Below are 13,403 nucleotides of genomic sequence, written 5' to 3' on the forward strand. Positions count from 1 at the left end.
TAAAAGAAATCTCATACCACAGTTTCAATATGAGTACACATGATGTTTGGTTGACATTTTGCTTCCATTTTGTGCACGCAACTGGCAGAAAAGTTGGCAACTGTACTACATGATAGCCTTAGGATTTGAAGAGCTTCAACAGTTTAGGAAAACGACAGGAAAGAAGGTAACAGTGCACTTGAAAGTTTGGACATGTCAGTGGAAGGCATCAATGAAGTAGAAAATGGAAACCAATCGCCAAGGAAGTATTGCCAAACGGTGTGTGTCAAAGCACGTTTATCTCATGCTTATCTTCTTAGCGTGTATTGTACTATATGTGATGCTGATAACTAGGGAATGGATTTTAAGGTGCAGCTGATAGCCAGTGCTCAAAGTGGGGAGAATGGCACAAACCATCCCCTAAGCTATGACAATTTGTGTAAGTATTCCCATCATGTGGCACCACTCTGGTGTGAAAGTTGCATTTCCTTCTTAAGGGTACTTCTCAATTGATATGCCACTTGAATGCTTGGAGATATGTCTCTCATACGGTAATTTTTTTGGTAAGAAAATTTGGACACCCTGTATGATACCTAACTACAATTCACATAAATTCTAACAATGGTGCATACAGAGAAATATGCATGAAACAATGACATGTTTCATAAGAATTGTGTTTCTTTACATTTTGGAGTAAAATGTCTTAAGCCCCGGCTGGACCTTTGTCTCAACAGCTGAAAATGGCTTCTACTTTTTTAGAAAAAATCTCCTAACATAAACATTCAATTTCTGCGATACTCTGCAAAGCTTTTCTACAAGGATACATGAATATATGTAATTTATAAAAAATCAATTTTGTGTTCTGGTTTGGCGAACAAAAAATATTAAAAATGCATTAAGTGGAAGTACAAAACAGCTCTAAGTTGGGTGTTTGAAGAATTTTAAAATATTACGGAGATAGATTCAATGCTGTGGATCTGTGTGTTGTGAAATTATATAGAAAACTCAAATTGTTTTCCCAGTATTTTTCAAGGTAATCACACTATTTTACTGCAAAAAAGAGAAGAATTTGCCGGAAGACCTATTCCTACAAGTTCTGAAGTTTTCTGCGCTGCTGTCGTTCCTCAACATTCCACTCACTTATGGTCATCCCTCCCATCTGCGGTTCTCAGCAAGATGGGTGGGGGAGGGAGGTTTCACCCTGCAGCTTGTAACCTTATCTTGCATTGCCATCTGGTTTTATTTTGTCCAGGCATAGACTTTTGGACTGGGAACTGTGTTCCTTCAGTGGTTCCTTCAAAATACAAGAAACAGTTTTGCAATTCAATGAAGTGAATCATCGACAATTATTGTAGTTTATACAAATTACGTCAGTTTACGAGTCTGATCTAAAACAAAAAGACTTGTTACTTCTTTCAATCTTTCTGTGATATAAAATCTTCACTTCTGTTTATACACATCTAGTAAAAGCACGATAATGGGAATAAATACAGAGGTTGTTCGCTTTATATCCGACCATTTTTGACCTTAAGAGAAACCACGCCGGCCCCACCGATCATGTTCTATTGGACCCCCAGCATTGTGGATTGTTCACACCATGGAGACAGAGAAGAATAACAGCCTTTTCGATCCTGGATATTCTCATCAATCGCAAGCCAGATGTATCCCTGTGACACAGTGTATACCGAAAACTGACTCACACTCGTATATATCTCAATGTCAATAGGTTCACCACTCATCTCGAGCCACAGTACTCTACACCTTATTCCACTGGGCCATCTCCATCAGCGACACAGAGCATCTATCAGAGGAAATACAGCATCTGTCCAAGAAAACCAGCACAGCAGAAAACCCGGACACATCAGGAAATCTAGAGAAAAACACACCAGAAGATAGCCATCCTACAAATATCAGAAGCCTACTATACAACCCCAAAATTTTATGGAACTTAAAACACCTGGAGTTTACCATATTATCTGAAAATGCGGTCAAGCATACACTGGGCAGATGGGTAGGTCAATAGAACAGCACTGCAGAGAACACCAAAGTTACATTAAGAATCTTCATTCGGAAAAGTCGGGACTAGCGGAACATTCAATCAGAAAATAGATTTAATTTCAACGACACAGAAATTACAGCCAAAACAGCAAACTACCGGGACTGCATCATCAAAGAAGCAATAGCCCATCCCCAATTCATGGGGAAAAACTCTCTTATCAGCGCGGGGCTCAAACTGGAACCAGCCTGGATAGTGATAGTCAACAAGCACGGATGCATCAGACACGATTCCCGATTAGTCTGTCATCTTCACCGGGAACCTCCATCTATGAAGACATATACACTAGATTGATGCTCATCACTGCATGAGATGAGAATGATGTTAGCTCTCGAAAGCTTAGAATGCTTACCACAACTCACCTGGCCAAAAGCCCAACTCAATAGAATCTTATCATCATTTACCATTAGGAAAGCTTCAAGACTTAGTACTTATGAAAACAAAAATTTAACCTTTAGAGGATGGCTGGTAAAGGTGTCTTACTAGCACATGTAATCTACTTTGGACGACTGGTAAGACAGTCTTACCAACACCACATGGCAGCAATTAATGCCATTTCTTCAGAGATATTTCAGTTCTGTCTTCATCTTTCCCTCTGAGTATTATGAGATAGATCATATAAATGGGCTATTCACTCTTTAACCACCACTTCATGATATATTTTACTTCCTTTTACATGTAATAATAAAACCAAAAGAACATATCACCAACGTGTGACAATTACGGGTTCAGCAGGAATGCTCAATTTTCAAAATTTTCCGAAAATTACAAATTTCTGAAATGTTGTATATTTTCTTCTTTTCTTTTTAAAATTGGGGGATGGGCATGACATGGCCTCAAATAGTGTCCTTTTGTGATGTTTTCCTGTAAATTTGGTCCATCCAGCATCCATAGGGCAATACTAGAAACAATTTTCCATTTTTTTCCCTGTAAGCTGGTAAAACAGCTAATGTCGTTACCCCCATGAAGAATCAGTCTATTTCCAATGCAACTTTGCATGTAGGAATGTCACTGTTACATACTACATTTTTCATTCACTTTCGTCTATTGTGATGGGCACACTGCTTTGCCGAATACCAATTATTTTTGTAATTTTTTTATTTTCTTCGTCCGAAAAGAAAATTCAAGTCTACAATAAATAGTTCTAGAGCTACTCTCTCTCTCTCTCTTTTTTCCCCCCACAGAGTCTGAAAAGCATGCTTTTGAAAAGTCCTGTCCTTAGAGGCTATACAGGTGGGAGAGTTAAAGAGCTTCTACAATAAATAAGCTTTCAATGATGATATACAATGATAGCCAGGCTGAGCATGAAAAAGTTTCCCTAAATATAGAAATTTAACCCCTCTTCCAAGTTACCTGAAGTGGCAAATATTATCGTATGTGGTTTTAAAAATTATTAAGCTATTGTTTGGCAAAACTGGTACCTACTCATAATTAATTGACAAATAAAAATTCTGATGATTTACAATAACTTCAGTTTTACTGAAAAAATTCTCACATCTTTTCATGCAACAAGTGAGCTTCCTCACAATAAACTGAAGCTCAATACACTCACACATACATTAGTGTGTTTTTAACATGTAATATGTACAAAATAACATTAAAAAGCAACAATGTAAATATGTAGAGAAATGTTGGCACAGTGCAAAAATCCAACAAAAACTGCACATTTGTCTTGCTAATGTGTCCATTTCATTCAAAGGTATCTGTTGTTAGCTACCTACTTACAACCAGTTATTCTTCACTTTAGATTCATATATTTGTACTTGCAATGCAGAGTATCTTCCATCTAGCACTTTATCACAGCAATCTGATAATTGGAAAGTGGTGGTGCCCAGAAAAATCGAAGTCTGGTGGAATTGTAGATTCCTTTTTATGTCCACCTGCCAACAGCTTTAGAACCACAAAGTTTGTTTTGGCAACTTTCAGTAGATCATTAATCTGTAAAAGACAAGAAGTACATAATACTTGTGGGCATACCGAGACTTTTGCCCCAGGGGAGTGAAACACAACACACCCCAAAGAAAGACATTTTTTAAAAAATTTTACAAATTGTAAAATATCCCAAATGCAAGTCAAGGATTCAGTTACTTTGGAGAAAAAATATATCACGTCATCTACATCTAAAATAATAATAGTTTATGTATAATAAATGTAGAGAGACATCACGGAGCTGAAAAGTAGGAATAGTAGAACCTTACATTACAAACCATTAAGAGTAAATACAACACAGTATGATCACAAAACTGGTGTTTCCATGATGCCTGTGTTAACAGTATGAAGGCATGCAGTGGGACTAAATATACTTTGCAGGCCGATGCATTGAAGATGCATGCTTCAGAATTCACCAGATTGCACCATGATGTTATCCCTTGGTATCAGTCTGTATAAAATGGGTCCAGGCAATTCATGGCATCTGCATGGAAACGTGTTATAATACGGTACCTAATATTAATTCTATAGGCAATGTCACATATTTAAATTTTCACAGCAGCATCTTCAGTCACAAGAAAAAGAGATGGTGGAAACAGAAGTGAGTGTTTGCTGCAAAGTTGCCTGGTCCAGATGGGGAAACGTGATTCTCTTGAGTGGTAGGATGTGGTGTGTGGGGGGAAGGGGGTAATGTGAGGAGAGGAAGAGAGAGTTGGGAATGGGGATGAGGGGTGGAGATGAGTTTGGTTTGGAAAGTTACCGAGTGGCCTCATGCAAGCCAGGGGATGAGGTTGCACTCATGCCTCCCATTTTTTCTGTGCTGAGGTGTTAGTGGATTGGGGTAAAGGGTTGATGATCAAACCTGGAAGCAGTCTTTGAAACGGATATTGTGATTTTTGCTGTGAACAGCAACAGTGAACTCCCGGTTTTGGGTGGAGGAGCAGTGGTTGTTGATCCTCAGGTTGATGGCTATGGATGTTTCCCCCAGGTAAAAGCCACCACAGATGTTGCAGGTAGGAATATAGATGACCCTTGAGGTGTGGTGTGTAATAGGTTCCTTTGGTGTGGAGGGTGGCAGTGTGGATCTAAATGGCAAGGGAAGTGATGAAAATGGGACAAATTTTGCACCTTAGGTAGTTGAATTTGTGAGCAGGATGTACTGGTTGTGGGGTGAAGGGGTGTTGTGGATCAGAATGGGGGTATTGGAAACAACTCTGGGCTTGTAAGGAAATATATTTCTAATGTCAGAATCACTGTGGAGAATGGGGAGGAGGGAATGTAGGTGTTTCTGATTTTGTTGAGGTAGGAGAGATATTGGGTGACAAGTACAGGGAAATTGGTGGCAGAATTTTTTGGTGGAGGTGTATGAGCAGCACAGGATAATTGTTTTGTGACCAAGGTGGAAGGATAACCATGATTGGCCACGGCTTTGTGTCGGTGGATTTGAATTTGATTTTGAATTTAAAAAATTTGGGTACATCAGAACTGAGGCTATTTTGCACCCATCACGCTATACGGGGTCCAGCCCCTCCTCATAACAAAAATAAAAGCATGTCTGAAAACTAAAATTTCTTTACCTTGGTTAAAGGCTGAGGCTCTTTGCAGATTTTAGGGGTAGCAGAAAATCTTTTGCTGTGGTCAAAGTGTTACTGTGCATAGTGAAGTGCGTGAAATTGTCAGCAAAGTACTCTGTGATCGTGAATCTGAAGAAAAGCAATATTTGGTGCCATAGGTGGCAACTTTGGAGAGGCAAGGCACTTTCTGGCCCCCACCGAACAAATTCACATAGAAGGTCACATTTATTGTCTATTTAAATGTATAAAGTATTGTTTATGTTGATCTTGCTCCCCCCCCCCCCCCAAGTATATTAAGTTAGTGCCAATTACACAGAGAATCAAGCGTGCATCTGCAGCAACAGGTTTATCGGAGCTGACGATCAAGAAAGTTCAGAAAGAATTGCAGGATAGGTCTGACAGGTCTCCGGTGAGAAAATTTGTCCCCCCCCCCCCACCCTGGAAAGAATAGAAAAAAGGTCACCACACCGTAATGTCTCTTGATGATTTTGATATGAATGTCATCAGGAATTCAATTCGTGATATGTTCATAAGTAAAAAAAAAAAAGTGTGCTGACCTGTCAAACTTTGTCTGTCATACCACAAAAAATTAATTTCCCGTGGAAGGATTCTTTGTTCTTTGCGTCGTTTAAGGAGCAAGGCCAGCATTGACAGTTTATGTAAAAAAAAAAAAAAAACTTTCAAAATATTCGCTTTCATGTACCTGAAAGAAAAAAAACCTGAACAACCAAATTACAATTACAGTCAATGAAAAAATTTCAATGACCATAAGAACTAGTTGTTACTATCTTTTTCCAAGCTGTCACATCAATTAAAATCCTTAAATAAAAAAGCAAACTTATGGGCAAACGATGGTGCAGTGGTAGCGTCGTCACCTTGTAATCAAGGGGTCCCGGGTTCGATACCCAGTGGAGGCACATAGTGATTCGGGTCCCACTTTAAAACTTTAAGTCCAGTCCCGATTAGCCTTACTGTGCATAAAGTGGACTTACAAGAACAAGTAAATCAATCAATCAATCAAAAAAGCAAACTTACTGAGGGTCATATTTTTGTAGACAGCCAAATAGTCATTTGCGTGTGTGTTTGCAAAGGAAGTCAACCATCTGCCATGGGAAAATATCGTTCTTGATATATAGTTCTGAATCAAGATTAACAACAAACTTGTTCTTCCTTTGCAAAATTATTCCCCATTTTTATTCAAGTCGAAGGATGGAACTCTTCACACGATGTGCGTAACAATTGGGTCCTTGAAACTAGCCTTACAACCTGAAGTATATTTGTCATGTTGTGTTGGAAACTTTCAAATGAAAGAAATGATCAACAATGTCGATATGAAACAATGAGCCCAAAAATTTTCATTCCAAACCTAGACCAACAAAATAGTGCAGTTTTGCACATTGTAAGTGCAAGTAAACGTTCTCTGCTTTTGAAATTTTTTTCTCCTTTGTCATTTTCTTCTAACGCAAGCCAATTCCGTTGTTAAAAATCTCTTAAACATTGTAGTTAGTACAATAGGCAGGCTCTTTATACCAAAAAAAATCGGTGTACTCTGTCAAGAAACCAACACCATAAAGTGAGACCATAGTGTGCATTTCTGGTTTAGAGCACATTCCCCCAAACCGTAATAGTGAAGTCGCCTGCCGCTACGTCACTTTGCTTCCAGCAGGGATCATCTCCTGAGCGGTGAGCTGTCCTGCATGTGGTTGGTGGGTCGGATGTAGATGGATGTTTTCACATGACCTTCCTCAATGTCCACATCTAGGAAGGTGGTTTGATTGGTGGAGTGGACCAAGGTGAACTTGATGGAACTGAAGTTGAGTTGGTCTAAAAGTGGACAGGGATAGTTCAAGAGTCCCGAGCATGAAAATGCCATCAATGAAATGGAGTCAGAAGAATGGCTTTAAGAGTTGGGTACCCAGGTACTCCTGTTCCAAGTTTGCTCATAATGAGATTTGCATTCTTGTGCTCATAGCCATACCTCAGATTTAGAGGTAATGTTTGTCCTCCAAAGTGAAGTTGTTACATGTAAGTACAAGGTGGGCTGTATAAAGATATGTGGTTGTAAGAGATAGCAGGGATGGTGTCGGGAGGCAACAGGAAGGATGTTGATTTTCTGGAGGAAGTGGTTGGTGTCTAGAAGATAGAAGGGCAAAGCTTTCACAAGAGGCTGAAGGTTGAATTTCACAGAGGTTGAAATTATTTCGGTTGGTGACATGGTGGGTCTGCCAGGGTTAACAGGTTTGTGAATTCTGGGCAGTAACTAAAAAGTGAGGGGGGGGGGGTTATCTGGGATTAGTGGGATATAGTAGAAGTGTGCGGCCCATAGGTGGGGCTCAGGTGTGCATCGAATCCTGGATTTTGCTGAGATGTGTGGTTGACAGGTCAACAGTGGTGGTTTTGTAAGTGGAGGAGTCAGCCAGTTGGTATTTCTGTTGGATCTGTGCATACCATAGAAAACCTGAAAATTCAGTTACTTACAGAAGGGTGCTGCAAATGCTGGCTGATGAACACAAGGCTGTACAAGAAACAATGAGTAAGGCGATTGTGACATGTGATGGTAGCAGTGCCAATAAAATGAAGATGGCCTTTTTTTTAAAAAAAAAAAAAATAATAATAATAATAAGGGTGTGAAGGATGATCTTGTTCCTACTGATTTTTACTTTTCCTGGCTTCTAAGGACAGACTCTATGGTTGTACATTTTCCAGTTGTATGGCTCTTGCAGCATACATTTTCCAGGTCTCAACAGACCTCCAAAAGAAATGTTGCAGCAGCCATGCAGTTGTAGCATAAATGTTATGAAAAATGTGTATGTTTACAGGAAGACAATGTTGAAAAATGACAGCTTTCTGAATTGCAAAACTTTTGAATGTAAGAAAAAAGGAGACCTTAGTTCTTGAATGCACCTTGTACTAAAATAGGTAAAATTCAATAAAAATAAGAAACAAAGCATTCTTACTTCCTGATCAGGATTGGATATCATTTCCAGCAAAGACTTTGCCTGATGAAAATATTTGCAGCCAGCCAAATACAGATTTACACTTGAATCTGGCTGATCATATCTCATTAATGAAGTCATATCCTTGAATTCAGCATACTGCATTGGAGGTGGTGTGAGGAGACTTGCAAATGGAGCAAAGCGATGTTCATACCGCACCTTCTCATTGTCAAATTCTGGATGCGGCAACTTGATTTTACCATCAAGTCTGAATCCTGCCATTGCCTGCAAATATAATCACACAATAATATATTACTTATGTCGTAAACTTTTGTTTCTCTATATTAAACATGGATCAAATTTTCCGAAAGGATAGGAAAATTTGTACAAATAGTGTATAAATATCAAAACTAGAACTTAGCCAATCCCAGTGGTGTCACTGTCAAAAGTATCGGTTCAAATTTAATTACCAGAATTATGACGAGTCATTAGATTTGCATTTAGTTCGTCCTTATGTGGACAGATGTCATGTGTGTGTACAGAACAGTGTACTTACTGTGAACTCGATTACAATACTTCATCAAGTTCACTCAAGATGGTTTTGAATCTCTTACTTTGATTTTGGAAGTTATTTATGAAAGAATGCAAATCGATGTAAAGTGTCTTTACGTTAATTTTGTAACATGTACAAATGATGTATGTAAGTTTAATTTGTCAGGTATTAACGGCGTTATTTTATACAATCATGTTCGTGGAGTTTCCTGAGTGCAACGTACTCTCAGTGGCATATGTGTGTTTTTGTTTTGACAACACAGATTTGATATTTTTTTATTACATAACTATTGACAACATAGATATGATATTTTTATATTGCGTAACTTTTCGCACAAAGAGAATGGGAAAGAACAAAACAAGTTATTTGCAAAAATCTGTTGATTTCATATTAACACAAATTCTTTTCGATAACCAAATTTTGGTATCAAACTGTATCTAATGTATATGATCTTTTCGCATATAAAGCCTAAATGCAAGGCTAGTATTCCGTGTACATCCTGAATTTATGACACAATTCGTTGATTCCACATTTGAAAAACATTGCAAGCACATATATAATTGTAATCGTGAGTGCAAAAATATTTCACTAAGTATCATACGTGCAAACGAATTATATATTTGTGAGAAAAATCCATGTAAAATATGGGTGCAGCAGCAGCTCATGATTTTCAAAGATACATGCTACAGATAGATGCTTCTTCCATTTACAATGACCCTTCCCACCCTCCTCCCCCCCCCCACACACACACACTCTCACTTGGAATCACTAGCATAAGCAAGATTTTTTTCCTGAGGGGACTATAATTGTAAAAGTCGGTATCATATAGCTGCTTTCTAGGTAGGCACGAAATAAACTATAACATATTTTGCAATCACAGTTTTAAACCTTCATGCTTTCATCCGAAACTCAAAATTTCGAGATGACATGTAGCTTGGAACAACAAAACACAAGTGATCACTTGTCACATGCCTAACAATGAATTGCGCGAAAAAAAAATCGTGTCTGAATCTGTGAAGATCCGCAAACTTTCATCTTATATTGAGATGGCCACACTTAACCATGCTGATGATCTGCATAGCACGCTAGCAGACAGTTTTCCCGAGCTGAGACCCTACCTTCCCCGTAAGAAGAAGAACAGAGGGCCATGACGGGAGTTTTTTCAGGCGCACCGTGAGGTGGCGAATACATGCTATGAAGGCAATAGCCCGGTATACGTTTTAACAGGGTGCGGAAAACACACAGCACGCTGCAAATTTTAAGCCTCTTAACGTGAGAAATTTTATTTCACTTCAATGTTTTAATGAACTTCTTCAATCTCTGAAATGTGTCCCTTTCTTTCTTTTCATTTTAGCAAATTGAGTAATGTGCTATAGCACGGTAGCACATATTGAGCAGCCGCCACTGTATGGTTGTTTGGTTGAAAATCGACGAACAGTACTAATAGTCATGTACAGTTGAAAACAATATTATACCACATTACCACAACAATTCATATTTCTTGTACATATTTATTATACACTCCATCTAGATTAATTAGATATAATTTCATGCATTCTAGGTGACTGCCCGTATAACTATGTGACTAATCAGAAGTTTTAACGTTATACGAAACCTCTCGGTAACATAATAGATACAATTTTACCCTCACAAGAAAAATAAAATTGAATTAATCAGCTATCAGTATATCACTTGCAAAAGATAAAATTGCAGCACTTATGTCTAATGTGATGCATATTATGTGTTTACCAAAGAATTACAAGTCAATAGGTATGTATTGTTCAATATCAATCATTTTATCATGTCTCAGGATTTTTTAGTCTTACCAACAAAATATACGACTCATTACGAATAATCAGATTGAAAGTTCTTAAAACAAAAATGATTCACGTCAAAAATCTTATATTCAACAATGTATTAAATACATGAACATAACTGAAAATTACATTTTTTGTTTACGCATCACATGCTTATGCATAAAAATAATCAATTTGTATCTCCAATTTTACAAACTACAAGTTGTCACGTTTTTACAGAAATCAAAGATACAGAAATCCATCTTTAGGACAAAATTACATTTTTCGTCTTTCAATAATTATCATATACTTGTTCTGAACGTGTCAAATATTGATAACACAATTGTCCAAGTATTTTATACTCTTGTCAAGTTATCAATACTTATCTGAAAGTCCTACGACCCAAAATGGCCGACAAACACTATCCTCATGACGAGTCACTATTTTCATGCTTCTTCACATTCAGACGTATCCATGCCAATTCTTAAGATACATATCAAACGTATGAATCCTTATGCAAAATATTTCAAAGTTTTTATGGATTCATTCCGTTTTCAAACATAAAAGACCAATTTTTAATCTTAACCCAAATTTTATGACTCCTTTCTCAGAGTCTGCGATCTTTTAGAAGATAAGTGTATCCAAATTCACACTGTTACAACTACATGCACAGCATAGCAACTTGTTAATATTTTTTAAGTAATAAGTATAAAATTGTACAATGTTAATACATGAATATGATTGTAAAATAAAGTTAGTACAATAAATCAGATATTACAATACTCTATTACTTGTTTTGTATTTCTTTTTAATTATTAAAGGTAGATAAAAGTTTTTGTGGGAAAAAGGTTTTTCACGCATATCTTAGATTTTTCCCTCCATGAGAGTTGGCTATCTTTAACAACTTTATCACTTTAGGATTGCTATTTAAGATGTTTGTTGTACCAAATCTTAATTTTTTAGTCGAAATTCCATCATAACACATTTCAATTTGCATGTATGTGTTGGTAATCCATATGAAGTACATGTACGTACCCATATACCTATGAATAGTCAAGTAAAACCTAGTGAAACCAAACTTAACTGCATTTTTGCATTAATTGGAAATCTACCGTTAAGTACATTCCTGATCTATCATAGACCAAATTACTTCGATGAGTTTTTAAACATTTTTGAATGCTTGAAGTTTAGATATGCACTTCAATTCAAACAAAGGCAGAATAATGTAAATTTAATTTTGGGCAAATATAAACAACAAATATGAATTTGAATCGTAGATTTTACATGATTGCATTATTTTATTTTATAATGGTACACATTATGGTACCGTTATAATAATAAAAACAAACACCAATGCAGAAATGCAAGTAAAACAAAAACAGAAGTCGGACTTCAAATTTTCCGGCAATTTCTATATTTTTCATGAAATTTCCCTTTTTACCTAATTGGACCTGAATTTTCCTGTACCAAGAAAAAAATACCCTTCATGTAGCCAAGCATGTCACAGAAAGCAGGGAGGAACATGCTGTGTTCTCCCAGCTATGCTGTTTCCCGAGGTGGAACTGACCATGCAGGCTGTGTGTTTTTTTAAATAGCCACTCACCCACTTTCTCTTTGGTTCCCTCGCCTCACTGTATACAATCCGAGAAGAAACCTAGTTGTCAGAAGGGTGCAATGGAGAATGATAAGCTCTTTAAATAATTTACTTAAATTCTGGTTTATAAGTTGTTTTATTAGTGTTGTAATATGTAAGCAATTAAATATATGAAAAAGGTTGGTTTACTAGCGGTAAACATGGTCGATGACATCAATGTTTCAAAGGCAACTGATCCCATTGTGCTTTCATTGACAGAGATAATTCCACACAGGCAAAAACAGAGAAAATGAAAAGTTAGGTAAAAACAGGGTGGCTCGGTAGCTCATTTGGTAGAGCAATGGCACACAGTATACCAGATGCCTGGGTTCAAGTTCTGATCGAACCTGCATTACTACTTAAATATGTACATAAAATTACCTTGTAATAGCCTCCACACATATTTTGAAGGGCTTGATACAGTGTGATGTCTCTTCCATAAGATCTTGTTTTCTTTTTCTTTGTTTTATTCTTCTTTGAACCACGGCCTTTCTGGTTCTCAGACAATACCTCTTGTTCCAACAGAAAGCTATCAGCTCTAGTGAGGGCAGACACCAACCAACCGTACAAAAACTCAAACAAGTACCTGGAAGACAGCAAAATCAAAATTAATTGACAACTGATAATATATATGTCTATTTTAGAATATTTTAAATAAAATTATAAAAAAACATCTTTCTTATAATCAAATTTGACCAAATTTATCTTTGGTGTGATATTAAACTTAAGCCATATTTGTATTTTTTACAAAAAAAGACATCAATTAAATCAGATTTAAAATACATCACCTCTTAGATCAATTTATCTTTAACAGAGCAACTACCAAAATCAACAAATGCAATTGCAGTATTACATAATTAAACTGTTGAATAATAAATTAAAATATACATTTGCCTACAGTAAGAGATAAAACTAATAAAAATAATATATTTACATGGCAAATTAAA

General features: G+C 36.9%; 1 protein-coding gene across 1 annotated transcript in view; it reads right to left on the bottom strand.

Moving 5' to 3' along the window:
• Positions 1 to 3,491: 3,491 nt before the first annotated feature.
• The window catches only part of Naa35 (N-alpha-acetyltransferase 35), a 55,775-nt gene continuing 45,863 nt past the window's right edge, over positions 3,492 to 13,403 (bottom strand). Inside the window, exons 11-13 of the mRNA XM_083130907.1 lie at positions 12,838 to 13,042; positions 8,496 to 8,759; positions 3,492 to 3,973 (exon numbers count right to left, since the gene is read on the bottom strand). Of these exons, the coding sequence (XP_082987033.1) occupies positions 3,833 to 3,973; positions 8,496 to 8,759; positions 12,838 to 13,042 (610 nt within the window). The 3' untranslated portion in view covers positions 3,492 to 3,832. The remainder of the gene's footprint in view (positions 3,974 to 8,495; positions 8,760 to 12,837; positions 13,043 to 13,403) is intronic.

This window comes from Lepisma saccharinum, chromosome 11 (genome assembly GCF_977018435.1).
Source record: "Lepisma saccharinum chromosome 11, izLepSacc3.1, whole genome shotgun sequence".
Classification (NCBI taxonomy): Eukaryota; Metazoa; Arthropoda; class Insecta; order Zygentoma; family Lepismatidae; genus Lepisma; species Lepisma saccharinum.